Source organism: Alternaria metachromatica (genome assembly GCF_023757995.1).
Source record: "Alternaria metachromatica strain BMP 0045 chromosome Unknown scaffold_10, whole genome shotgun sequence".
NCBI lineage: Eukaryota > Fungi > Ascomycota > Dothideomycetes > Pleosporales > Pleosporaceae > Alternaria > Alternaria metachromatica.
Window position 1 is genome coordinate 944,491 of NW_026055501.1, and position 27,502 is coordinate 971,992.

The 27,502-nt window shown below is 54.7% G+C and overlaps 7 protein-coding genes across 7 annotated transcripts; 3 read left to right on the plus strand and 4 right to left on the minus strand.

Annotated features, from left to right (window-relative positions):
• Positions 1 to 56: 56 nt before the first annotated feature.
• J4E83_005434 (uncharacterized protein) lies at positions 57 to 1,075 on the minus strand (the record flags this gene model as incomplete). The annotated part of the gene is made up of 2 exons (XM_049332353.1): positions 57 to 805; positions 865 to 1,075. 2 exons carry the CDS (start codon positions 1,073 to 1,075, stop codon positions 57 to 59), a joined length of 960 nt encoding a protein of 319 aa, XP_049188804.1.
• A 496-nt stretch (positions 1,076 to 1,571) lies between these two features.
• Positions 1,572 to 2,878, plus strand: J4E83_005435 (uncharacterized protein; the record flags this gene model as incomplete). Its single annotated transcript, XM_049332354.1, has 3 exons — positions 1,572 to 1,713; positions 1,762 to 1,823; positions 1,871 to 2,878. 3 exons carry the CDS (start codon positions 1,572 to 1,574, stop codon positions 2,876 to 2,878), a joined length of 1,212 nt encoding a protein of 403 aa, XP_049188805.1.
• Positions 2,879 to 3,393: 515 nt separating this feature from the next.
• Positions 3,394 to 6,249, minus strand: ATG13 (autophagy protein 13; the record flags this gene model as incomplete). Its single annotated transcript, XM_049332355.1, has 3 exons — positions 3,394 to 5,817; positions 5,868 to 5,963; positions 6,016 to 6,249. The coding sequence occupies 3 exons, from the start codon at positions 6,247 to 6,249 to the stop codon at positions 3,394 to 3,396; spliced, it is 2,754 nt and encodes a 917-aa protein (XP_049188806.1).
• A 2,358-nt stretch (positions 6,250 to 8,607) lies between these two features.
• On the plus strand, positions 8,608 to 13,597 carry J4E83_005437 (uncharacterized protein; the record flags this gene model as incomplete). The annotated part of the gene is made up of 2 exons (XM_049332356.1): positions 8,608 to 11,725; positions 11,775 to 13,597. The coding sequence occupies 2 exons, from the start codon at positions 8,608 to 8,610 to the stop codon at positions 13,595 to 13,597; spliced, it is 4,941 nt and encodes a 1,646-aa protein (XP_049188807.1).
• Positions 13,598 to 15,945: 2,348 nt separating this feature from the next.
• J4E83_005438 (uncharacterized protein) lies at positions 15,946 to 22,296 on the minus strand (the record flags this gene model as incomplete). Its single annotated transcript, XM_049332357.1, has 5 exons — positions 15,946 to 16,059; positions 16,114 to 17,907; positions 17,959 to 18,186; positions 18,350 to 22,056; positions 22,245 to 22,296. 5 exons carry the CDS (start codon positions 22,294 to 22,296, stop codon positions 15,946 to 15,948), a joined length of 5,895 nt encoding a protein of 1,964 aa, XP_049188808.1.
• Positions 22,297 to 23,939: 1,643 nt separating this feature from the next.
• J4E83_005439 (uncharacterized protein) lies at positions 23,940 to 24,656 on the plus strand (the record flags this gene model as incomplete). Its single annotated transcript, XM_049332358.1, has 1 exon — positions 23,940 to 24,656. The coding sequence occupies one exon, from the start codon at positions 23,940 to 23,942 to the stop codon at positions 24,654 to 24,656; it is 717 nt and encodes a 238-aa protein (XP_049188809.1).
• A 215-nt stretch (positions 24,657 to 24,871) lies between these two features.
• Positions 24,872 to 26,494, minus strand: NUO51 (NADH-ubiquinone oxidoreductase 51 kDa subunit, mitochondrial precursor; the record flags this gene model as incomplete). The annotated part of the gene is made up of 3 exons (XM_049332359.1): positions 24,872 to 26,029; positions 26,078 to 26,149; positions 26,201 to 26,494. 3 exons carry the CDS (start codon positions 26,492 to 26,494, stop codon positions 24,872 to 24,874), a joined length of 1,524 nt encoding a protein of 507 aa, XP_049188810.1.
• Positions 26,495 to 27,502: the final 1,008 nt, after the last annotated feature.

Genomic DNA, 27,502 nt, shown 5'->3' on the forward strand with positions numbered 1-27,502 from the left:
CTCGTATATTCATACAGACATAACACTACATACCCCTACCTCAGATATTCACCTTCCTAAGCCTTCGGCTTAACACCCTTATGAATAGCCGCAATCCCCATAGTCAAATCCTCCCACCCCTTACCCGGCACCAAAAACCCTGCCTCCCTTATCATACTGCTAAACTCCTCCTGACTCGGGAACCTTGCTATACTCTCCACTAGATACTGATAACTCTCCCTGTCCCCGGCAACCACCTGTCCTATCAAGGGTATAGCACCGAAACTCCAGCGCTGGTACACGGCGTCAAAGACCGGGTTGTTGACTTTGCTGAACTCGAGACACGCGAATACGCCGCCGGGCTTCAAAACGCGGAAAGCCTCTTTCAGCGCGATTTCTTTGTGTGTGAAGTTGCGGATGCCGAAGGCGACGGTGTAGAGGTCGACGGATGCATCCGGTATCATATCCAATTTCTCCGCATTCGCTTCGACGAAATCCAATCTCGGAGACCGCGCATACGGTGTTTGCAACGATCGCTTCCGGCCTTCAGCTAGCATGTCGGGGTTTATGTCTGCGACGACGACGCGCGTGTGGGGGTCGTGGTTTATAGTAGAGGCGTGGTCGAGCATGCGGAAGGCGATGTCGCCGGTGCCGCCGGCGATGTCGAGGATGGACATGCCTTGTTGGGTGGTGGGGGAGGTGAGGGGATTGAGGCCCGGGTTTAGGTTTCGCACGAAGTGGTCTTTCCAGAGGCGGTGGATGCCGAGGGACATGAAGTCGTTCATGGAGTCGTAGGAGGAGGCTACGGAGGAGAATACTGCGCCGACTGTGCGGTTTACCGTCAGTATTGGGCGTGTAGGGGGAGGCGGAATGCAATTGACATACCCCTCTGCTCCTTCAACGCTTCAGATATCGTCTCGAATCCAAAATGCGTCGTTTGCTGGCCGCTGCCGCCATTCTGCGGCGACTTCGGTGGTGGCGTGCCCTGCTGCGCTTGTCGGATGGAGCACGAGAAACATCTGTACGGCTCCCTAGCCACCCTACTCTTCCTTCCGCCCAGCAATTGCCGTCCTATCCTCTGTCGGCTCGCCTGCATGTTTGCGCTGGTCGTGGTTGTTGTTCGACAAAGGCTTGGCGGGCGACTTTCTCGAATTCATGCGCCATGACACGCGCATTCTAGCCCAGCCAGCCGTACCAACCGGAAGTTTGCTAGCGCCCGCCCGCCATTGTTTGACCGCGGTTGACGTCGACTACGCCGACGCTTGCCGCCTACCCCAGGCGCATGCTTCCCCAGAATTATTGATATACCGCTGTCCCCCGCCCGCGCCTTAATTCTGAGGATGTAGAATTGCCATTATGTCGTTCCGGTATACTTCGCGGATATTACGGTTACAGAGGCTTTCGGGCCTCCAGGGAGGGCTTCATGGGTCGAGGAAGGTTGTCGGCACGCCATTGCAGTCATGTAGGGGTGTTGCTTCGACGCCTACGGCTGAGAGGTGAGTTTTTGTGTATGAACTGCGTTAGGATGGAAGACTGACATTGTGCTCAGGGTGTTGTTTCCTGGTGCGCTGAACAGCGAGTTCACGAATACCATGGAGTTTATGCAACCAGCCCAAGCCCCGGCGATATCCACGTACCGTGTCATGAACCAGTATGGAGAGATCATAGACAAGGAGATTGGAGTAGAGACCTCAGATGAGGAAGCTCTGTCTTTATACAAGAATATGGTTAAGCGTCAGTGAAACTGTTACTTAGTGTGGACATCCCATTGACAGGCTACAGTGAGCATAATGGATCTATTGATGTTTGAAGCGCAACGGCAAGGAAGACTATCCTTCTACATGGTACGTCAAACACCGCACATCTCTCAACTTCATACTGACAGAACCAGGTCTCCGCCGGCGAAGAAGGCATAGCCATCGGCTCCGCCAGCGCCCTCTCCCCCGCCGACGTAATCTTCTGCCAATACCGCGAATCAGGCGTCTACCTCCAACGCGGCTTCACCCTCTCCTCCTTCATGAACCAGCTCTTCGCCAATGCAAAAGACAACGGTCTAGGCCGCAACATGCCCGTCCACTACGGCAGCAAGGAGCTCAACATCCACACCATCAGTTCAACCCTCGCAACGCAAATCCCCCACGCAGCAGGCGCCGCCTACGCCCTCAAGATGCAGAATGTGCAGAACCCTGAGACAGAGCCACGCGTCGCGGTGTGTTACTTCGGTGAGGGTGCCGCCAGCGAAGGAGACTTCCACGCTGCCCTCAACATCGCTGCGACTAGACAAGTCCCCTGCATCTTCATCTGCCGCAACAACGGGTACGCCATTTCCACCCCAACATCAGACCAATACCGAGGCGACGGCATCGCATCCCGCGGCGCAGGCTACGGCATCGCCACTCTCCGCGTAGACGGCAACGACATCTTCGCCGTCCGGCGCGCCACAGCCGAAGCACGGCGGCTGGCCCTGCACGACGGCGGACGCCCCGTCTTGATAGAAATGATGGCATACCGCGTAGGCCACCACAGCACCTCCGACGACTCCTTCGCGTACCGCCAACGCGTCGAAGTCGAAGACTGGAAGCGCCGCGATAACCCCATCACACGACTTAGAAAGTGGCTTGAAGGACGCGCACTCTGGGACGATGCCCAAGAAAAGGAGTTGAGGAGTGCGACGAGGAAAGAGGTGTTGAGTGCATTTGAACAGGCGGAGAAGGAGAAGAAACCCAGCATCCGGAATGCGTTTGAGGGGGTTTGGGAGGAGTTGACGGCTGAGCAGAGGGAGCATGTGTTAGAGTTGAAGGATGTGCTCGTGAGATATCCGAAAGAGTATGATCTTGATGGGTTTGAGGGGGGACTGAAGGGGTTGGATGATTTGTTGGAGGGGAAGAAGGTGAAGTAGAGAGTACCTCTGCTTGATCGCATCATCACTGCATCGCACATAAATTCAGAGTCGAGTACAAAATGAGCGGAGTGATAACATATTCATTCATACTGCAGACGATCCAATCAAGACGTCTGCGCTACCCTGATAAACCGTATCCATACCCATACCCATCCATGCCTATCCATCCCATCCCAGAAACTCCGCGCCCGCCGAGCATCAAACACTGATGACAATCATAGATAAAGATCCACTCCTTTACATGAGAGTTAGATGTCCTTCTTGGCCGTTTGCAAAAAAGAAAACAAATACCCATTTGTTTAACGCCGGGTCCATCCATTCCGCCATGGGTACTCAATCTGATAAGTGAGAAAAGAACGAAAATTTGGAAATGCGCAACAACGTATGTAAAACGCTAAAGGGATGATGGAAAGATATCCCAGACTCCATGCCCCGGAAACGCCATTGGAAAGGATGTCAATAGAGATCGAGAAGTGCAAACGCTTGACGTGTTTGTTTGAAAAGAAAAGTGCTCAGCGGAAGTACGATCCACGTTTCCCGCCGCTGCTTGTACTGGTGCCGCCTCGTGCTTCCTCGAGACTGCGTCGGGAGCCCCCGGCACCAATCTCGCTCATCTGAAAAAGCAGAGGTTCGTCGTCGTCGACATTTGTTGCAGCGCGGCTGTTAAAGTTGTAGCGACTTTGACGTTCAGTCGAGCTCGTACCACCAGTGCTGAGGCTGGTAGAAGAGCTATGCGAGAAGAATCCGCCTCGACCACGTGCACCAGCCTGGGTGCCGCGTTTGGCCATGTTGGAAGTGGACGACGGCCGGGGCAAGTCATCGCGAGAATCGTTATCAGCAGTCTGGCTATCGCGATTGCCACTAGCTAGTAGCTCCGTTTGCGCGAATAGTCCACTAGACGTAAGACCTGCGCTGGTCAGACGATGCAGATCGTTAGCGCGATCAACCTCCTCCGATGGTAGACTGGCCGATCGGACGCCGAACACGTCGGGCTCGTCGTCAGGTAATGTCCTATTTTGCTGGGAGACGGAACTTGATCGGCGGGTGTAGTGCCACGGCCGTGGTGAAGTTGGAATGGCAATGGCGTTCATGTTTTGATCCTCGCTCTCGCTTTGCTCTTCGACGTTGACTACATCGTGCTCGCGCGTCCTCCGACCAGGGCGGCTTCGACTGCGTGTAGGTTGGTCGTAGTCCGCGATACTATTTGCGCTGAGACGGGACGGGATGGCTGGTGTATGCGGAGTATGGGGTGAGATTGGCTTGCCAGGTGAGGACGCTGTCGATACTGACGTGCCGGCAATCATCGCGGGGACACTAGATAAATGGCGGCTGGAGGATGATGGTGTGCGATGAAGCATGGTGGAAGAAGAAACCGATTCAGCAAGGCCTGTATGTGACTCGCGCATGCGCTGATACTTGGACAGCTGAGCTGTAGTCTTGTGCATAGTGGCTGCCTTGGCTGATTTGTCGCTCCGTGTGAAGCTTTTGAGATCCTTCTTCGACTCGAGAAGCTTGAGGAAGTCGGAAATATTCTCATCGTCCGTCTTCACTTCGCCTGAACTGCCGCCTGTGCCCTCATTCATGGTGTCAGACCCGCGTTGCGCTGACGAGGAGAGGCTTCCCTTCCCACTACTGAGGTTGTCATCCTCTGTTTTGCTGCCGCCCCCTGTTGAAAACTTGCTTCTCCTATGACCGAAGCTACTGCTGTAGCGACTGATGGGCGCAGGTTTTGGCGAGCTTGATGCAGAAGAAGTGATGACATTGTCGTTGGGTAATGAAGGTGTCCGAAGCGCCGTTTGAGGGAGGGCAGTCAGTGACGTTCGGTTACGCGGTTGAGTGAGTGGGTTGGGGGTGGCGGTCCGACCAAGGGAGCTGCCGGGTCTTCCTACTGAGCTGGTGGGAGATGGAGGCACACCGAGGGCTGGCGAGGATGAGAGTGAGCCAGCCTTGAAGGGTTGGAAAGAGACGGAGGTTCGTCGCTGGTATGATGGCGTATCCACGGAGCGTAGAGATGACTTGGAGCCTTGGGCGGTGCGATGGTTGGGTGGCAGCTTCTGTGGTGGTGACTCCATGGGTGATGATGACGGCATATCCCGTGCTGCGCGAAGAGCTGAGATGGGGCTTGTTCCTGTTGGCGGACCAACTTGATGGAACGTTGAAAGGCTGCCGTATGCTTGTCCAACATCGGGGCTCTCTTGCGCATTCATCTTGTTTACAGGAAGTGATCCAGGTAGTTGGCGTGTCTTTTGCTCGAAGTAGGTGTCGTCCAAGCCCTTGAACTGCGAACTCAGAAGAGACTCTGAGTCTTCTACGCTGAACTCGCAGTTGGTGCGGTACTCGACTGTCACACTCAGAGGGCCTACAGGCGAGTTGGTGGGCTCGATGTCGTTTATGTCTGTGATCCTTTCGTTTGGGTCGGTTGGGTAGAGCGGCAGATTCAGGGTATCGACATTGGGGCTCTTGAAATCCCCATTTGAAACGCGGTAGTTGAGCTTCAGTGAAGGTGAATTTGCGGGTTGCTTGGCGAGCACCTTGTTGTATCTGAACGCAGGCATGAAGCGCAGGTAAGCGAACAGCGACCGGAAAGTGACGACGGCCTTCTTGTACACGTTGGGAAGCGGTTCGCTCAGCTCTGAAGGCTGCACCAAGCTCTTGTCTCCGACGTGTACCCTCCAACGCTCGAGCACAACCTGTGTGGATTTGCCGGTGCGGCCTGACGATCGGGAGGTCGCATCTGCAGAGCTGAGAGCCGCAGCGACGTCCCACTTCTTTCCATCATCATCGTGTATGACGAGCGACTGGTTGTGGCCGAGGCCTTGTATGTCCAGGTAGATGTCGATGCATAGCGACGGATGCTGGCCGTTTACGGCATCCATGAGTTTCCATTCGGTAAGTTGGCGCTGGAGCACATCGCTATCGGGGAGGACGACATTGAACTATGGCCTGTTAGTGAGGAATATGGAGTTGCGGGATAAGCAGCACATACCCATTTGTTGTGCTTCATCTTGCCATCCTTGTTGTATGCTGGGGGGAGAGTTACGCGAGAAGATACGATGGCGAGGGCTGATTTGGTGAAGAAGTTCTGGTGGGAGTAAGTATGCGTCCAGCCACAGACGGGAGGAGAAGATAAGTACCTGGATGACTTGGTTGACCTTGTGGTATTGCCCCCTCGACTCGGAGGCGGGCTCTCCCCTCGACATCATTTCGCCTTCCGACTCTTCAGCACCGCGGTCGCTGTAGGGCGGCGTAGTCGAGTATGCCGTCATGTCCTGGCTGTTATGCCGCTGGTTGTTGGTTCGTGTGGGGTTGGTCTGGAGGTTGCTGGCAGGCGAGGCTGTCCGCGGCGAGGGGCGCGAGTATGGGTGCATGGCGGCGGCGTCCTGCAGGTACGGGCGGGAAGAGAGCGTGTCGTGACTGGCAGCGAGGGACTCGGGCGAGTGAAGTAGGACGGTTATGGTTGCGGCGGAAACAGGCGAGGGTGAATGCGCGTAGCCATCACGAGTGCAGCCAGGGTCAGGTTCGCGTAGGAGCCGTCAGATATGTCTCTCAGAAGACTTGGGCACGCGGGGGATGGTTCAACAGGCGGGTAGGGCTCAGGCAGCAGCCATGATATGCAGGGTGCTGGCGCTGTGTTGAATGCGTGCCTGGGGCAATGAGCGGAGTTAAGCTGAGCACCCGGCTGGAAGGGTGAAGGGCGCAGTGAGGGTGGCTGCAGCTGTTGGGACGACAACTGCTACGGCGGCGTCCTGGACAGAGACAGGCAATCAGGCAGGGCAGGCGGATGGCGGATGGCGTATGAAGAGTCAGAGAGGGTTGGGACGCATGCGCCGGGAGTCAGTCACGCGGCCGTGGTGGAATGACGAGGGCGGAAGATAGCTAAGCTCGCGCACGAGATAAACGACGCAGCAGCCGCGCAGTAGTCGGGCGGGCAAGATAAAGCTATCGGGAGCTGCAGGGAGCTAGCAGCAGGTGCTCAATGAGGGAATCTATCTGACTTGGGCCAAATCCGGGGAAGATGGAGGTGTGCAGTGTCCAAGCCGTGACTGGCGTGACTCGTTGTGGAAGCTTCGGCGGGCTCAGGGAGCTGGGACCACTCCTCCGACATCGAGACCGCGGCCACGCCATCATCCACCACCACCATCGTGGCCTGCGCATGCGCATTCACCCTCGCCCTCCAGTCGACGTGGACGGCTATCCTGGCACAGACTGCCTCATTGGTTAGCGAGCCCGGCTATGCACCACCGTTCGACGCCTCCCTTGCCTATTCACAGCCTCTGGCCTCTGACCGGTCATACAAGATCTGCTTTATCGTCTGTGCTACCGCGTTGCCGGTGAGACGCGCTGTGCCGATTTCATCATGTCATGGCCGGCGAGCCAGGAACAGGCACTTCCTCTATCGCACACAAGGTTTAGCTTGCATGTCACTGTCTGCGCAGAACGTCCATCTGCGCAGACTCGTATCTTCGCTGCCTACGACCCATGTCGAATAGACGTGTCGATGCATGCAAGAGCACCTCCTGTGGCTGTTCAGCTGCATATGCACTGCAAAGCATCATCACTTGCTTTTGATATCCACGGCCTGGCCTTGGCGCGTCACTTGAAGGCACCCATGAACGCGTGGCTATCAAGACGTGCTATCACCTCATGCTCGATGATGTGATTGACGCCGTGTCTTCGGACCTTCTTCGTAGCTCCCTTGTCGTGAACTCATCGCTAGGTCCGAGTAGCTTCCAGAGGCTAGCTCCCGCCCTGCAGCGGTTCACGTTTCTTTTACAATCAAGTCTCGCCCTTGAAGCGCATCCAAAGTCCAAGAGACCCTTCCAGTGACTCCAAGCGCCAATTTGAAGTCTGTCATATAGGGCAGGTTGACCGCCAGTCAGTGTGGAGTAACCGTGCATGGTATATAGTATAGTCGTGCTCGCGCCTTCATCGCGCGCAACACTGGTCCCTCCACAGCTCTGCTTCCTCATCGACATGTCATAGCCGAGGTCGGACATCTCATGATTTGGATGCCAGTCACAAACCACTATAGTCACTGTAGCAGCTTATGTTGCAAGCAATGTCGACCTCCGAGCACAGCTTGTGGAGAGGAGGGCGCACCCCATTGGCTGGAACCCCATGGCTTCGAGATGGCCATCCCACAACGCGCCCGCAGTGCACCTCCGAAAGGTATTCGCGACTGCTGCATATAACTAACCCTTCCATCGCGCCTGTCGGAAGCTTGAGGAAGTATAGCAGTCTCATTCTGACTCATCCCACTCTCGCGACTCAGCGACTCCCTTATAATCAATCGCCTCGGTAGTTTCGTCATAGATACCTAGCACCTCAACCCACTCCCATTTCGCGCCCCGCCACTTGCGCCTTCCACAACCAACACAAACGCACACATTGCCCAGCAAGCTTGTCGCATTCCATCGTCGACTTTTGCCACATCGCACCTCTTGCAGGCTCAATCTAACCACCAGCAATCGCTTTCGGACGACTTGCCACCTTGCCCCTTCCTCGTCCCCCGCGCATTCCCACCCGCATACCGATACGCGTACACGTCTTACCTCCACAAACGACTACATCTGCCACACACCCCGCCGACCCGTCGCGTTCGGTCCCCTTATCTGGAGTCGTCCTCAGCTTTACAGCCAGCGCCTTTAAACACGCTTTGACCCCCTGAGGTTGAGGCCAGGTGCTACTCGTAAAAGCTTCGGATCACTCCTTCCTCCTACCGGCACATGAGCGGCTATCTCTGGAAATACTACCTCGAAGATGATGTCGACAACTTTCGACATGTCCTCGCAACCCCCACGCATACGCACCGATCCGCAACACAGAAAAGCTTCACTGGCTGGCAGGGCGGAGGGTTTGCCACAGCAGTGAACGGAAGTCCGGGTAGCTACAATGCATCACCAATAACGAGTGCCAAGGGCCGCAAGATGGGCATGGGCGCGGCTGCGAACCTTAGTCGATTCGACATCAACAGTCGCGATGCTGCAGGAATGACTATCCTGCACCATTCAGCCTCGTCCACCGCGGACAGCGCAGTAGAGTTCGCGCAAGCGCTGCTAGAACATCCCTGGACCGACGTGTATATACAAGATGCGGAGAATGGCTGGACTGCGCTTCACAGGGCCTTTTACTTTGGCAACATCGCCATTGCGCGTCTCATTTTGAACCGCGATGCGCAGGACATCCTCGGCCAAGGGTCTAGCGGGTTCAATCAGCACGCGCGGGGTCTGGTCAAGATCAAAGACAAGGAAGGATACGGTCCTTTGGATTTATTCTCCATGACTATCAAGGACCGGACTTTGCGACCCGAAGAAGCGCCTGCTTTCGATTCTGACTCAGACGATGAGATGGCTCATGGCGACAGTGGCGATGTGGATGACGAGATGCGCAAGAAGTTGATCGCACCGCCCGTGCTTCTCGAGGGAGACGAAGTTTACACCTTTGGCAGCAACAAGAACGTCACTCTTGGTTTTGGTGATGAAGATGATCGTCAGTATCCGGAACGCATCACTCTGCGCCGCCCAGATCACCTCCTTCAGCGTTTTTATAGGGAGCATCGCGAGCGCCAAAATCAGTATTGGGCTGCGACAGGCACTTCAATGCAGGATTCTGGGCTTCTCCAAGCGCGCAGTACTGTAGATCTTCCTACTCACATCCGGAATACTCCAATAGTCATTCAAGACGTACGAATGTCGAAACTGCACACCGCCGTCTTGACCACTGACCCCGTTTCTAATCTGTACATGTGTGGCCATGGTCCAGGCGGTCGTCTAGGCACTGGTAATGAAACGACGAGATATCAGTTTACCTGCATTGAAAGCGGCGGACTAGGTCAGAAGAAGGTTGCTGCTGTCGCGTTGGGGCAGAACCACACTTTGGCCATTACTGAGGAGGGAGAGATATTCTCATGGGGTAACAATGCCTACGGACAATTAGGGTACGCGCTACCGAAGCCCGCCGTGAAGGACGACGACCCAATATCGACTATTCCCCGCCAAATCTTTGGGCCTTTGAAGCGAGATGTTGTTACCGGTATCTCCGCATCTCGGATACATTCAGTCGTTCACACTGCGACCTCGCTGTACACCTTTGGCAAGAATGAGGGCCAACTCGGTATCGTTGATTCGGACGCACGGTCGCTTGAGATGCAGGTCGTTCCCAGGAAGATAGCGGCAGCACTGTTCTCGAGCCCAATCCACTCAGTTTCGGCTATCGACGGGGCTACAGTGTGTTTGTTGGAGAATCGCGAAGTTTGGGTATTTGCCAACTACGGTTATGCGAAACTCAGCTTTCCCTTGGACGGGTTCACTAGTAACTTCCTCAAGGAGAGCTGGCTGACTACAAAGTATGATACCGCACCGAACAGGATCAGCAAGATCACATCGGGTGGTGACACCATTTGTGCGTTATCTACTTCTGGTGAGGTCTTTACAGTCGCGGTCAGTCGACGTTCAGAGGGTGCTCAAGACGCTGGCACATCGACCACGAATCCGAAGCAAATTAGAGGAGCACTATCCGCACCATTCCGCATTTGGTCGTCGAAGAAGAGCCACATGGCAGCAAGAGATGTCGATGTCGATCAGGACGGTTCCATCATTCTGACTACTGAAGTCGGTAGTGTCTGGAGACGTACGAAACGCGCGACGATCAAGAACGCGAGCCTCATTGCCGCTGTAGAATCCAAGCCAAAAGACTACAAGTTCCAGCGTGTCTCGGGCTTGACCCGGGTTATTGCTGTTCGTGCCTCCGCATTTGGTGCGTATGCCGCGATTCGCAAGGATTGCGACGTCACCAGAAACCAGATAGGTGTGGATGAGGCCGGGCTTTGGGACGACCTTGCACCTTTGCTCTCTTTCCACGAGTTGACAAACTATGAGGAGACGTCAGACGACGAAGAGCCGACACCAAGATTCTGGACTCGAGCTTCAGAAGCGCAAGGTCTCCGCAAGCGTGTCTTGAAATCAAAGGACCTGGAAGCGGAGATGACTGACATTTTGCGAGGCTCGTCGATGACACAAGATCGGACATACAACATGGAAGTCGGATCAACCCTGTCCGATGTCCGGATACCTGTTCACGAGTTCATCTTGACTGGGCGCAGCCGTATACTGCGGGACGCTCTGCTCGACTTTCGTGTCAGGGGCGCCGAACACGTGGTGCCTGATCTACTTACTGTCCGCGCAGAGGGTGGCAGAGTCCTGGTACTCTTCCAGGGTCTCGATTTCCTCACCATCTTCAATCTGGTCCTCTACGCTTACACCGACTCCGTGGTAGACTTCTGGAACGTTACTCGGCACTATCCTTCCTTAGCGCACAGGTATCGCTCGGTACGAACAGAACTGATGAAGGTCGCTTCTCGTCTCGAAATGCGACAGCTCGAGCCTGCTGTCCGTCAAATGGTCAAACCACGGAGATCGTTGCATATGGATATGGAGCTCGCCATCAAGGAGCAGTCCTTCTTCGAAAGCGGTGACGTCATCGTTGACCTTGCTGATGGCGAGATGCTACTGCATTCCGATGTAATTTGCCAACGTTGTCCTTTCTTCGAAGGCTTGTTCAGAGGACGTGCTGGTGGTCAGTGGCTCGCGGGAAGGCGGACGGAAGAGTCTTCACTTATCCACATCGATTTGACGCATGTTGAGACGCGTCTCTTTGAGCTCATCGTTCGCCACCTCTACACCGACGCTGGCGAGGAGATTTTTGAGGATGTCACGAGTGAGGATTTGAATGATTTGTTAGCGCTCGACGAGCTGCTCGATCATGTTATGGACGTCATGTCTATAGCCAATGAACTGATGTTGGACCGTCTGTCACAGATTTGTCAAAGACTGATAGGTCGCTATGGTATGTATGCAAGTTTGGTCTTCTTGAATACTCGCTAATTGGATGCCAGTCAATGCTCGAAACGTTTGCTCTCTCTTGTCAGCGGTTGCACCTAGCTCAGTTGCCGAGTTCAAGGACGCCGCCCTTGAGTACGTGTGCTTAAGTTTGGAAGCAGTCATGCAGAATGGCTCACTAGACGAACTTGACGAGGACTTGCTGCTGGAGCTCAACCAGGTTGCCCATGAAAACCAGCTCGCTTACTTACCCTTTGCCAGAAGCGGACGAGCTGAGGCTCTTCTCTTCGATCGTTATCCGGAGCTTGCCGAAAGGATAGAGCGAGGCAAGCGCGCGAAGGTCGATGCGATAGTATTGTCAAACAAATATGCGGACGGTGACAATCTCTCGTCATCTTTCAGGGCTCAGAGTCTGGAAGAAGTGGCAGCTTCCCCGCTCCGTCAGCGCAACCGAAGGAGGGTGTCGAAAGAAGCTAAGAGTCCAGTGCTTTCGCCAGCACTGAAGGGTCAAGCTTCCACTCATGACCTCATGTTTGAGATGTCAGATGGGGAAGACGATGACGAAGTGCCAAAGAAGATCAAGCCTCCGCGGTTCACAGAGCAGGTTGGGGAGGAGAAGGCGGCTGAAACGCCAGTCGGATCTCCTGAGACACCCTGGGGCACGATTCCACGACCATCACCACATACGTTTGACAAAGGAGGAGACATACCACTGAAGTCTGTCAGTCCTCTTCCTCCGCCAGCTGTCAAGGAGACCAGACTACCCGGCCAGCCATGGGGTACCACACCGCTTGCAGGTCCTAAGCTAGATCTCAAGGACATCATGGCTCAAGACTCCTCGGCTACACCATCGAACTTGTCGCTCGGTCTTTCACGAGGCGAGAGCGAGCGAGTCGCAAAGGCTGCCAGTGCCAAGTTAAGTCAGAAAGAGCGCAAGAAACTTCTTCAAGCCCAGCAACTCGGCACACCTATCGTGAAGCCAGAGCCAGTCCCACCAGCTGTGTCCCCATGGACAGCAGCCGCACATCGGAAACCGAGTAACAGTCCTGTCGTGGCCCCAGTGGCGGCGCCGTCGCCGCCTTCGAAGCCATCGCCTCAGCCTTCTCGCGCATCAAGCACCCCTCAGCTTACCATGCGACAGACCGTTGCTAAGAAGGGCGCTGGATCAAAGCAAAAGGACAAGCGAGCGGCTTCGCAGAGCCAAGATGCAAACGGTGCTGGGTCACCTTCCCAACCCCGTCCCGCTGCTTCTGAAAGAGGCATGTCCGTCTCCACCGACCCCATCCCAACACCTCGATCAGTCCGCCACATCCCCCTCCCACAACACTCCTCAACCTCACCCAGCCAACACCTTAGCATGATGGAGATCCTCTCCCTGCAAGAAGCAGAAAAGACATCAATCCGCGACGCGGCAGCCAAGCGCAGTCTACAAGAGATCCAACAAGAACAAGAATTTCAACAATGGTGGGACCAAGAAAGCAGACGTGTTATTGAAGAAGAGGAACAAACCAAGAAACTCGTCGATCAACTCTCAAAAGGTGCGGGGCGTGGACGGGGTAAGGGTCGAGGTGGTCGAGGTGGCAAGGCGAAGGGTCAGGATAAGGACAAGAAGGATGGCGGTGATGACGCTGATGGTGGGAAAGGGAAGAGTGACGGTAGTGCTGGGCCTGCTGCGAAGGACAATGCGCCACCAAAGGCGGGTCCAAAACAGGATGCTGGTGGTCGCGCACCTGGTCGCGATAATGCGACTAGAGGCGGCCGTGGTAAAATCGGTCGCGGCGGTCGAGGTGGCGCACGTGGTGGGCGTGCTCAAGGGCCGCCGAGAGATGGCACCGCTCCATCTGCAACACAGGCACAGGCTTCTGTTTCGCGGACGTGAGTCCGGAGACTGTCATTGTATATAGCATCTAGCGTCTTGATCAACATGGATATTTACATCACCCCATTTACAGCCGTTTTAGGTTGTCAGAAGAGCCTGACCCATAGCTATTTGCGATCAAAGTTTCAAACCCTGCTGCGCTGTTCGTGGCCTCAGGCGGCCCCTCCACCTTGTATAAGAAACAAAACCGAACAGGTCTACAGACTACATTAAGACAAGAACCTGCAAAGTAGGTGACCTAACGTCAACGTAGACTCCAGAGTATTCAGCTTTTTCCTAGGTTGGCGTACCTCTTTTCTCATGACAGTCCGTTCAATCTCTTTCTGGGTACTTGCCAAGGTGTAGCATCACTCAGACATGAACGACAATACGGTCCTTTTCAGACGGCAAGCAGGCAGGTGATCAGAGCATCGGTCTTGGATCTGCTGGTTTTGTGAAGTGTGAAGTTAAGGCGGGAGTCGTTCTCATGCCTTGTTGCCACCGATGTTTTTGGACGCACAGGAAGGCAGAGGCCATTGCAAGGCTGCGTACAACTTTGGAAAGATGAAATTTGCGGATGTAGTTGAGGAGTGAGGGAGGTAGCGATATTGAAGATGCTTATATAGGCGACCGGACTAGGATCGAATTTGCCTGAGCAGCTCAAACATAGCTCTGTCATCGTTCGCTTTTCTAGAAGAGCTGCGAACATGTCTTCTCATGCACTGATATCCAAACGATTTCAGGAAAAGCCCCAACAGCAGACCATGAATGGTAGTTGAGGCGTTTTAGTCGAGCAAGAAGTCATTAGCTGCTAGCTTGCGCTATTTTGAAGTAAAGCGTGAGAGAAGAGAGACAGATGGGCCTCGTGCAATCAGTCGCGGAGTAGTTTCGTGGTTGTTTTTGTGAATAGAGCAAAGAGGGAGGAATATAGGTAGAGTATCTCGTCAAGACTTGCTCAGACCATCATTCAAACGAATGTTGTTTTTGGAGGTCGCAGAAGAGATGTCGAGAGGAGAAACTCCACAGAGCCATGTGGCCAATCATTGTAGTTTTGGTGTGCGCAGGAAGCAGCGCTCTCTCCATCGGAGGGAACATAGTTGTTTTTGGAAGAGAACACAGTATGTTGGGGAAGTAGGACACAGGAAGAAGGACGATGTGAGGGGGCACTTGTATACAGCCAACATCGCTTCGAGTCGGACAGCGTTCTGGTATCGCGACACAAACTAGGCCCATGTGAGGTTTTCATTTTTGGTTTTTTGGAAGGACACCGGAGATTTTGGAAAAAGACATAATATATCGAGAAATAGGATGCAGAGAAGAACATGTGAGGGGGCGCTTTTCTACCCCCAACACCACATTGATCTAGACAGCGTTCTGATATCGTGGTGCAGAACCAGGTTCACATGTAGTTTTCATTACAGATTTTTGGAATACCTCAGAGACGTGCTACCCATCACACTCGCTCCATTCCTGGAAAACGACCGGCATTGAAGTTTTGCCTCATGTTCAGAAGATGTCCAGTGATGTGTTCGGGCTGCGATGTACGTTGCGGCTCCAGAGTGTGCGTCTCTCATCAGCATACACAGGGTAGTATTTGAGTTTCGGGGGAACACTTCGCTTCCCATGGAAATCTTTCTTGCGCTTTTGAGTATGATGACGAGGTCAAGCCTTGCTTCACATGATTGTTTTCGGAAAGTCGGAAGAGCGCGCAACATCGGGTTTGCGATCCTCATTTTTGAAATTTGCAGTAGGAACGATGGGAAGTAAGGAAGGAAGCTTGAGGGTGGTGGGTGGGATTTATATACTCGCATAAGCTGGGACGATCTGTATATGTGCTTGCCGCATAGCTTAGTACCACTAAGCGCCGAGATATATAAGTCGTATTCTGCTACATTCCTGCTTCATGCATCACAACCCTGCATACTTAAACACCATTATTTCGAAAGCTGCAGCGACAGAGCTTATGTCTGAGAACTAGAGCAACGCATTTCCACAACAAAAGCTCAAGGTCCAAATCCATGTGTTCGATCGGTGCACTTTGACTGGTACCACGAAAAGCCAGCATCATTACTAAAGCAAGCACACCATAAGATAACATAACCAATGCATTAAACTCATTTTCCACACTCAAAACCTATTATACACATGATCGAAGTGAAGTCGCTTTTCCTCCCCATTCTAATCAATACCCAACATGCATGCTTCATTCGCGAAAAGTCGGTTCAGCTATCGTTCCAACCTCAATACGCCATGAGGTCTGGATTCAGTATCCCAGTCACCCATTCCTGCTCGAGCAGATCACGCAAGTCCGATCGCTCGCTGTCGTACGAACCGTATCCACCTGCTAGGAGTTCATGTTCATACCGGATCTACCGACTAGTGACCATGACGTTGCGGTAGTAGTTTGTGCTGAGGTCGATGGAGTGCTTGAGCCATAGGTCCTCGGTAAGAGGGAGCTTTAGGATAGCGTTGCGGTTGGATTGCTGTATGATTGTCAGTTCAAACGCCGCATGAAAAGGAAGAAGAATATGACATACCTGAGTCTTTGAAATGAGGTTGGCAACGGTACCAGCAATCTCCATGAGAGCGACACGCTCCTCCAGACCGCATGTATCCAGCCTATCGCGTCCGGCAATTTCCAGAGCGCGCTGTAGCTTGGTAAGCAGCTCTTTGACACGGTTGTCTAGCTCCTCGTCGACGCGGTAGTTTGAGCGTTGGCCGGTCAGGTCGATCAACTCAATGTAGTCGAAGTAAATCTGACCGCCTTGGGCCCAGCCTTGCAGGGCTTCCTTCGGGCGATCAGGTGGCGACGTGGACACAAAGCCGCCCATGAGCTCACGAAGGGCATCGTAGTCGCGAGAGACGATAGCTTCAGGGCCGACCTTTCGACAGAGCACTTCATGTGCCTCTTCAAGCTCGTCGGCCTTGATGAGATGGGTCGCCTCGCGTAGGGCATCGCCGCCTGACTTCGCTTGCAAGGCTGCAGCAGCGTGAAGCCATGTTGCAGGTACCTGGAGATCGATTGTGAGGTACTTGTAAGTGGCATCGCCTTCCTCCAAGGTATAGGAGCTTGAGAACTGATTGACGAGCGAGCGAATGTAGTGCTCCCGCGTCGCTGAAGAAGAGAGATGTGTGTATACCCAGATCGCGGTGGTCCAGTGCTCTGGTGTATGTAGCGAAGCCGCGTATGTGAGAGTGATCTTATCACCCAATTCGACAAGTGGATTCGCTGCTTGCACGTCTTCAGCAGCGCCAGGTGCGGACCATGACTGCAGTGAACGGCGGAAATTGTCATCCTCTTCGTCTTGACCGCGAGCGGTGGGCATAGCGACCTTGCGCTCATCTGCCTCGGCTTCGTCTTCTTGCCTAGACTTGAAGAGCTGGAACAGTTGGAATGACAGACGAGCGTTGAAGGGATTGCCGGACACATTCTCAGGAGCGAGAACGTCCTCGACATTCGCAGGAAGACTCATCTTCTCTGCCGCATAGAGCTTGAGGATGCCCCAGAGCAGGTCCTCTCGGTGCTCAGCATCCGGATCTTTCCAGCCCATGTCGGCGTTGTCTTGAATGAACCAGGGAACTGGTTTGACGTCTTCGTTACCGTCTCTAACGGCGTCCGCAAACTGCGCGACAGCCATCTCGATGGGTTCGTCAATCATCGTACCGTACCACAGACGAAGACCAAAGGCCCGTCGCCAGTCAAGGGCAAACCGGCTCGAGACATTAAAGGTAGAAGCACGGTTTTCTTTGCCAGATCCTGCTTTGCCTTCGGACTTGCTGCAGTTGCCGGCTAGAAGTTCGTAGAGGGCACGGTGGGCGTCCTCCATCTCGGAAAGCATATCCAGACGCCGCCACTCTTCGATCTGAGCTACCATGCTCTGGCGCATCGTTTCATCGCCACCAATCTGCGCGACCATCGTGGCTAACCGGAGGTCGAGCCCGTCCAGCAGTGTATGGCAAGCTTCGGCAATGTTGTTGCAACTGAGGTGGGCGATCGCGCGTTCTTCAGGCGAGGCAGCTTGCTGGGCATGCTTCTGCGCATCTTCCCAGACGAGCAGCTTCCAGAAATCGGACAACTTCTCCTTCCGGTAGGTGTTAACGTTCTCCTCTGGCACGTCGGCTGGAATCGTGTCGGCATCGTCGAACAGAAGCGAGAGTAGCTGCCAAGCCTGTTGTTCATGAACACCAGCTGGCGTGTCGAGCGCGACGGCCTTTGCCATGCTAGAGAACTCGACTGGGGCGGGATCAGTCAAGAGTCTTGCTAAAGGTACGCCTTGGGCTCTGAAGATCTTCGTGTACTGTTTCTGAAGCGACAGAGTTTCCGGTGCACACTGCAATGATCAGTAACAACATCATAGCCATAGTTATAGACCCAAACTTACATCAGTAAAGGTAGGCATCTTGACGAAGCGAATATCCTTTGTAGCATCGACGAGCGGGTCTTGAGCGGTTGCGAAGACACCACCTTCGAGGTGCGAGGGACCCTTGTTACCATAGATCAGGATGTTGGTTTCGCTGAAGTGGGGTTTGCTGCAACCGTGGAACTCTTTGTCGGCATCGGCAAGTTCGTCGAGATCGGAGGCGGTTTTGGGTCGCTTGGAATAGGGTAACTAGAGACAAGAGTTTCAGCAATCTTGCCCCATATCAATTTGTGACTACATACACGGGCGGACGTAAGGTCCTAGCGTCAATCTATGAAGGAGAACCACGTAGGAAACCCGCCACAGATTACGCCCCATGAATACAAACGCCAATAGGGAGGGGAATTCAAACCTCAATACCATGTCCACCACGCTTGGGAAGCTGCTGCTTCTCGGTCTCACCGAAGAGAGAGTCCATTAAATCCATGGCAGTAGTCATCTGTCGCGCACCAAAGGACTGCGATAGTTTCGTAGGCTGCGCTTCGTGTTCTCGTAGTACGTTGCCTTGGCTTTCGCGAAGGGCAAATCGATCCTGCTTCTTTGGGCTGATTGTGCGCTGGAGTTGGTTTGCCCAATCATCGTCGAATACCGGTTGCGCCTTGGTAGGTGTGCCTGTTCCGGGCTTCGTGAACTGGCTAGGCTTCAAGATCGACTTTGGCTTCAAAGTGCTCCTGAAAGGATCTTCCTTAGCGGTGTCTTGCTCCGTGGTTCGAACTGGTCCTGACACAGAGTCCGCCATGCTCTGGTCGCGTGCCAATTCCGATTCGCTCTCTTCAGAGTAGTCAGCATCGTGCTGCCCATCAAGCGAACCCACGGAGCGCTGCCCTAAAAAAGACTCGCCATGGGTGTCCTCCATATCTTCGTCATCCACATACGCCGTCTCATCACCGAAGCCACCAGGCACGCTGGTACGGCTACTGCGCATTCCCTTCTTGAAGTCAAAGGTGTCATCAGGGCTAGACTGCGACTGTGGGCTCATGAAGGAGTCGTCTTGGGGAGTGCTGGTCATCTGGCTCGAGCGGTGCTGCTGCTCAGCGGGGGTGTCAGGGACGTCGCTGAGATCGCTTGACGCATCTTCGTCTTCGCCTTCGTCTTCGCTGTAGTCGTCGTAGTCCAGACCGTAAGACGAGAAGTGGGGAACAGAGAAGGTCCATTCGCCAGTGGACTGGTTGTACTTGATGAAAGTAGTGCCAGCTACTCGCTTGAGACGCTCGAGATGCTTGACGTCCTTCTTGCCAGCCCTGTTACGAGGCCAAGAGTTACCAAGGACAATCTCGGAAGGCTGGTTCAGGGCGCTGCCTAGCGGTGGCTTTGGCAGGCAGGTGCAGCTCTCTCCGTACACGGTTGCGTTACGAGCATTGAGCTGTACAATGTCACCGAACAGTCTGTCAAGATCGACTTCGGACAGATCGACAGGCTTGCCGTGGTTGAACTTGATCTGGCCAATGTTGTGACGACCGACAATGAAGTCGGGTACGCTCTTGAGGTCCTGCTTGCTCATCCTCCTCAGCTGATCCAGCGAGGGGCTTGACCAGTACTCGCCTGGCTTGGGGTCCTGACCCGGTTGAACGTTGATGGAAGCAGAGGACTTGGGGGTAAGGACGTGCTCCTCTGAAACGCGGGCGAGTTCCGTTCCATTAACTTGCTGCATTGCTGGGCGAGAAGGTTCGCCGTTGGTGTCCTTGTTGGACCGGGGAGAAGCATCTTCCTCGTCTTGCCTGACGACCAACGCAGTCTCTCCGTTGGCACCACCGTTCGGGCTCTCACCACCAGCAAAGCTGACGCGCTTCTGTGAAGGCTCGTCAAACAGTGGGGCCCGGTTGGCGATTGAACGGTTGATGTTGAGTCGCTTGAGACTGCCGTTACCGAAGTTGCGTCCCGTGTTGGAGAAGGCACCTGGTGCTAGTATGCTATTTGTCTCGGGTGTGAAGCTGTTTCGGAGGTTGCTCGTGGAAAGGCTCTTACCCAGGGATCGAGACAGACTGCCGCTCGCAAACAGGCTGCCGCCGAGTTGGCCACCGTTCTGACTCGCACCACCAACTGGAGTGCCGTATGTGGAGTATGAGAATCCATAACCGCCCCTCTTGTTTTGCGGTGTAAGAAGACGTGTCGAAGCAGCCGGGTTGAGCTTGTGCTGAGGAAGTATGGCGTTCTTCTTGTTCTTCTGACTGCTCGACAAGGGGGTGGCGATTGGGCCAGGGCTCTGTGTTGGGGTAGCAAGGCCAGCGAAGAGGGCGTCGTTGCCGTAAGGGTTGGTGTTCATCGACGTGTTCAAAAGAGAGCTTCCCGAAGCCCCGAACAAGCTGTTGCTGAGGCTCGGCTGCTCCTGTTGCTGATTCTGGTTCGAGAAGAGTGAGCCACCAAGACCCTGTTGTTGGTTGTTCTGCTGTCCCATTCCGCCGCCAAAGAGACCGCCTCCAGTGTTCTGGTTCGATGTAGAGCCGCCAAACAACCCGCCAGGCTTTTGTTGGTTGTTGTTCTGACCACCACCAAAGAGACCACCTCCTGTGTTCTGCTGGGTGTTGTTGTTGTTCCCAAGACCGCCGAACAAGCCTCCACCAGATGATCCAGTGTTAGCATTGTTGCCGCCGAATAGAGAACTGCCGCCAGTAGCAGGCTTCTGCCCGAACAGCCCACCTCCAGTGTTGTTGGTGTTATTGTTAGCAGTAGAACCACCGAACAAGCCGCCAGAAGCTGGCTGGGTCTGGTTGGCTTGACCAAAGAGACCGCCGCCGCCCGTGTTGCCAGTGCTTGCACCGCCGAAGAGGCCACCGGGCTTTTGCTGGTTGTTGTTGTTCTGACCGAAGCCACCACCGCCACCGCCGAAGAGACCTCCGGAGGTGTTGTTCTGAGCAGGAGCCTGGTTGTTCTGTCCAAAGCCTCCACCCGTGCTGTTGCCGAAGAGACCGCCGCCGGTGTTTGTGGCGGTGTTGTTGGCTCCGAACGCGGGGGTAGAGGAGGCCTGGTTGTTGGATTGACCAAAGAGACCACCGCCGGTGGTGTTCGATTGACCAAACGCGCCACCAGTGTTCGTGGCACCACCTCCGAAAGGTGTTGAGGTGGTGTTGGTCGCGGCACCGCCTCCGAAGAGACCGCCGCCAGTCGCAGGCTTGTTCTGACCAAACAGACCACCACCAGTGTTTGTGGATGCACCGAAACCGCCGCCTCCAGACCCAAACCCACCTGTAGTGTTGTTTGTCGCAGGAGCGCCACCTCCGAAGAGGCCACCAGTGGTTCCAGTTGTGGTGTTGTTGTTTGAGCCGAATAGTCCACCAGTGGCAGGCTTGTTCTGACCGAAAAGACCGCCGCTCGCAGTGTTGTTGTTTGCTCCGAACGCAGAACCGGTGCTCTGACCGAATGCTGATGTGGTACCGGTGTTGGTATTGCCGCCGCCGAACAAGCTGCCGCCAGTGTTGGCCGCTGCACCGAAGCCGCCGGTAGAAGCGGTGGTGTTGTTGTTGCTACCAAATCCGCCGAAACCAGTGCTCTGTCCGAACGCTCCAGCTTGGCCATTTTGGTTGCCATACCGCCTGCCCTGGTTATAGTCGGCTACTCGTAGCTCCTCGAGGGAGTAGTTGGTGTACGGTTGCTGGAAGGTGATGGTCTGGTACTGCGACTGCGCGTTGCCTGTGCCATCCTTCTCCTGGAATGCCTGGAACGGAGTACTGGCGGTACCGTTGTTTGGAGGTGGGGCGTTGCCTGCACCAAAACCGCCAGTAGTGCTGGAACCAAAACCGCCCGTTGTGGTGTTCGCGTTGGTAGATCCGAAGCCGCTGCTGGTGTTGCCGCCTCCGAATAGACCTCCGCTAGTTGTTGTTGAAGCGCCGAAGCCCGTTGCCGGCTTGGCCTGGCCAAAAAGACCACCTCCAGTGTTCGTGTTGCTGGCGCCGAAAGCTGAGGTAGTGTTGTTGTTCGACGCTCCGAAGCCGCCGCCGCCGCCGCCGAACGCGCTGCCACCTGAAGCACCTCCACCGCCAAAGAGACCGCCACCTGTTGTCGAACTGCCGAAAGGTTGCGAACCGAAAGTGGTTTTGGGTGCCGTGTTAGCGCCGAAGCCTCCTGTAGGGAAAGTTAGTCTTTGGTCCGGGTCGTGAAAAATGGATCCGCGTGAAGGTCGAGGCTATCGCGATGGAGCACCGGAACACGTAGCGTTATTGGCGACCCTGTAGCACCTCAAATAGCGACCTCGCAAAACGCGGAGTGATCCAAATAGCGACGCGATAGTGAAGCGCAACCGGTCCACGTACCTGAGCCGCCGAAAGGCGAGCTCGAGCTGGCGTTGTTGCCGCCACCGAACATTGTGCTGCCCGTGTTGTTTGCGCCGCCACCGAATATGCTCGTCCCGGTGTTCGCGTTTGAGCCGAAGCCTGAGGCGGAGGGCAAGTTAGACACGGTTCGTCGAGGAGGCCGTGGCGATGTCGCAGGGCGCATCGAAGCGGTCGCGCGTAAAGGGATCCAAGAATTCAAGCAAGAGTCTGTACATACCAGTCGATGTGTTGTTGTTGGTTGAGCCAAATCCACCGAAGCCAGTGGACTGGTTGTTGTTGTTGGAGCCAAAGCCCCCGAAACCACCGCCGAAGGACATTTTGAGCGTGTCCGACGGGTTGCGCGTGTGCTGGTGTCTAGTTGGCTAGCAATGCGCTGGAAAGTCGTGAGGTTGTGGGGTGTGGTTGATAGAATCGAGGCGCTGCAGCTCTTAGAGAGGCAGGTGTTGATGAGAGCTTCGCGGAAAACGCGCCAAGGAATGGGCGGACGAGAACAAGGCGCGGTGGGGGTTTGCTGCGAGGAGCAAAAGAGTAAAGAGTGGAATTAGTAAGAAGATCAGGCGCGGCACTGATTAAGTAGTGAAATGGCCGTCATGGAAGGGAAAGAGCGACGGGCGCGAGAGTTTGGAGGGACAAGCAAAGGTGAGGTTGCACTTAGGAGGAAGGCACGTCAAAATTGCGCTAACCCGTCACCGGGCGTCACGTGTGCCTCTCCTAAACACGATTGCCAGCAAAAGACTCTTCGATACGGTCGCAGCCGCTGCACACATGACAAAGCGAGACAGCGATTGACGAATAATACGACACGCTTTCTGGGCGCGACTTGTGCGAAAAGATGCCTGATGGATACCTGTTGCTACCTACGGCTGCCTGGTGACTGAAGACAGCCTTGGCAACAAATCCTCGCGCAACCGGACTCACATTGTAAGGAAGAGACCGGTCTAGCCAAAGATGTCTGACTGTAATTCTGGCTGGGAAGAAGGCGTGCCAGACAAAGGACTTGTTTTTGCGCCTGGTGAGACGTTACGCTCCCTTACTTCACGCCCTCCTCTCAGCCGCTTTACTGCGTCATTCCAAGTGCAGGCTTGGTCGATAAGGCAAGCGTCTTTCAGATCATGTGAAGATTGAAGGTCCGATAGGCAGTCGAATGTGGGTAGCTTACATGCAATGCATATTGCTTGCGCTCTAACTGCCTCGGTGGTTCGATCAGCTGCATGGAGATTCGTGGCAGTAATCGGGGGGTCCTCCGTGATGGAAACAGATCGAACGGAGGAAGGTACTGGGATTGCTTTGGGATGGAGAATCAATGAAATGGTACTAAATCTAATATTGTACCAGAATATACATCGTGTTTGAATGCCGGGGCCTCTGTCAGCCCTACACAACTCAATTCCCCACTGCCAGGCCAAATCGCGCTAGAGCTGCAGCTAAGCTCGCACGCCCGACGCGCCTCGCGTCCCAAACAACTGCGCATCTTCGTCCACATCGAGAATCTCCAGACAGCGAGGAGAATTGTCGCAACTCAACGGGATATCTTTGCAACCTTCGTGAACCCTCGCAATTTTCATTGGGCCTATTTTTCGCCCATCAAACCGCGCGCGCAAGTCCACCACCACATCGCGCACCCCACCAATCCCACAACACCCATCCTCAACCACAACCACCACAAACCTACCCATGGCGACATCCTCTAACCCCCTCGGCCCCGGCCCGCGCTACGGCCTAAACCGCACCGCACCACCCCAACAGCCCACCCAACCGCAACCCACCTTCAGCAGCACACCAGCCTTCCCACCCAACCCCAAAAACGCCCAACGCCTCGAATCCGAGCGCCTAGAACGCGAGCGCGCCGCGCGCGAAACCGCCCAACGCATGGAAGCCTCCGGCGCAGCCTCCCTCGCGGAGCTCACAGAAGAACAACGAGAAGAAATCGGCGAAGCCTTCAACCTCTTCGACCTCGACAAGGACGGCTACATCGACTACCACGAGCTCAAAGTCGCTATGAAAGCACTCGGGTTTGATTTGCCCAAGCAGGAGATTCTGGGTATTTTGCAACAGTATGGGACGCAGGGTGGGAAGCAGAGTTCGAGACAACAGCAACAGCAGCAGTATGCGGCGCCTGGAAGACAGTTGCTGAGCTTTCAGGCGTTCCAGACGCTCATGGCGCAGAGGATTTTGAGTCGTGATCCGAGAGATGAGATTCTTAGGGCTTTTGAGCTATTTGACGAGGGCGGGAAGGGAACGATTACCCTGCAGGATCTTACACGTGTTGCGAGGGAGTTGGGTGAGGCGCTGTCGCATGATGAGTTGGTAGCTATGATTGAGGAGTTCGACATGGACAACGATAACGCGATTTCGAGGGAGGAGTTTATCCAGATTTGCATGGGGACATGAGAGCGAGGGCGAGGGAAATACTGTTACTTTAGTTTGCAAGGCGTTTCCGGCGTTGCTGTCATGGCTGCGAGAAAGGATGTCATGCGAGTCAATTTCAATCTTGCTTTATTTGCGCCGAGAAACTATTTACAGCTCAGCTCTTCAAAGTAATTGCACGCCGAAATCAAAATTCAAACACACGGAAAATGCATAGTACAAATCTCCCAGCTCTTCCTCTACTGGCCGGGCGAGACGAGAAGGCCCTTCTTGGCGGAATCATGTGCCCATCCACCTGCCAGCGCCTGACCACCGTTCTTCAATCCATAGTCCTGCATTCTAGCCTCAAGCTCTGGCCTGAAATGCCTGATGAGACCCTGGAGAGGCCATGCGAAGGCCTCGCCCAACGCGCAGATGGTGTGACCCTCGACCTGCTTGGTCAACTCCTGGAGCATGTCGATCTCACGCTCACGACCCTGGCCCTTGGAGAAGCGGTCCATGATCTGGTGAGTCCACTTTGATCCCTCACGGCATGGTGTGCACTGACCGCAGGACTCGTGGTGGTAGAACTTGGCAAGACGGGTGATGGCGCGGACGATATCTGTGGACTGGTCCATGACGATGACAGCGGCGGTACCGAATCCAGACTGCGAGTCCTTGAGCGCGTCAAAGTCCATCAGTTGGTCGTCGCAGATGTGCTTGGGCAGAACGGGGGTCGAGGAACCACCAGGAATGATAGCTTTCAGGTTGTCCCAACCGCCACGGACACCACCGCAGTGCTTGTCGATGAGCTCGCGGAGAGGGATGGACATCTCCTCCTCTACTGTGCAAGGGTGGTTGACGTGACCGGAGATGGCAAACAGCTTGGTACCCTGGTTGCGCTCACGACCGAAGCCGGCGAACCAGCTGCCTCCTCGTCGGCAAATTGTGGGTGCGACAGCGATAGTCTCGACGTTGGCGACAGTGGAAGGGCATCCGAAAAGACCGACAGCAGCGGGGAACGGAGGCTTCAAGCGAGGCTTTCCGGGCTTGCCCTCTAGCGACTCGATGAGGGAGGTCTCCTCACCACAGACGTAGGCGCCCATTCCTCGGTGGATGTAGACATCAAAGTCGTATCCGGAACCGCAGGCGTTCTTGCCGATAAGACCGGCTTGGTATGCCTCCTGGATGGCGCGCTGGAGTACGGTGGCTTCGTGGTAGAATTCTCCTCGGATGTAGATGTAGGCGGCGGTAGCGTTCATGGCACGGCCAGCGACGAGGCAGCCCTCGATGAGCTTGTGGGGGTCCTTGCGCATAATCTCGCGGTCCTTGCAGGTTCCGGGCTCACCTTCGTCGGCGTTGACGACCAGGTAGCGGGGCTTGCTATCCTTGTCCCAGTCCTTGAAGTTCATGAATGACTGCAACCATTAGCAGAAATCGCGGTAGGAGATCTTGACGCTGCCTACCCATTTCAGACCAGAGGGGAAACCAGCACCACCTCGGCCACGGAGACCAGATGCCTTGATCTCAGAGATGATCTATACCCGTCAGCCTTAATTCGTATGCCGTGTACGATTGCCTCTACACACCCATTCGTGACCCTTGAGCAGGATCTCCTTCGTCTTGTGCCAATCACCGTACTTCTGCGCGCTCTTCAAGTCCGCGCCATGGTGTCCGTACAGGTTCTGGAAGATCCTGTCCTGGTCCTTCAAGCCGCCGTATGTCCTCTTTGGTGGCGCATCCTGGACCGTTGCGAGCGTCCTCTTCTGTGTGCGGTTCTGGGGGGCTGCGGCCGAAAGGCGAGTAGCTGCCGAAGCCGCGGGCAGCGTTCGGTGGGCGGCCGCGCTGAGCGCCGATGAGGCAGGTGCGTGTCGTGCGAGCATCGTGACTGCTTTATGTGTGTTGTCTCGCGCAATTGATGCTCGGGGATCCAGCGAGCGTTGGGTCTGGCGATGCGAGTGGTGGCGGTCGTGAAGTTCGATCTGGATGACCTACCGTTTTCTTGGCGTCTTTGATTGGCCCGAGCCAACATCGTTGACATCAATCCGCCAGGAAGGTCCGACTCGACCGCACCATCATCATCATCGTCACGGACCATCGACGAGATGCCGCAAGAATGCAATTACACACTTTTCGTCCAGAATCACTCGCAACACTCCTTTCAGCTCCTACAATGCCGTGAAATCGAGCCATTCCGATGTCGCCGTAGAACCACGCTCTTCAAAGATACCTTTTGTCATTGTACAGTGTTCGTGTCGAGCAGTAATGTATTTCTATCGTGGAACTTTTCGTCAAGTTTTCCACGTCAATTGCAAGCACCCGTTTTAGTCGTTGTGTGGCGTCTTCACAAAGAGCAGCATAGGCCTTTGAGACGAGCTAATGCCAGTCTCGTTGATCGCAGGTCATCGAACATTTAGTTTGTTGTGTGGAATGTCTGATAGCTACGAGCTGTCTTGCTGGAGACCCTGATTATATAGCGCGGCATCTTATCAACACCCATCATTCCTCTTGTCTAAACCTCGTGGTAGTGGAACATGGTGGATTTCAAGGTACGTCTCACTTGCCACGTGGTTACTGGCTTCCGCCTTCGCTGGCAGCAGAGCTCTTGAAGTTCTATATAATACTCCTCTCTCATTGCACGACTCCTCTTCCCTCCCCCATATCGTTCTAACCGAGCTTTCCTTCATCATCATCATCATCATCATCATCATTCACTTCAGTGGTAAGTCCCCCTTTCTTTTCCATTCATGATTCCAGGCATCAAATAAGCAGCCCTGCGATCCCCAGCTCCCGCAGACCCCTGTATCCGCCTGCATACGTCAAATTTTCTGGAAGGTAAGGTAAAATAACACCCAGACGGATACATCATGGTCAAACCTGGGTACATTGCA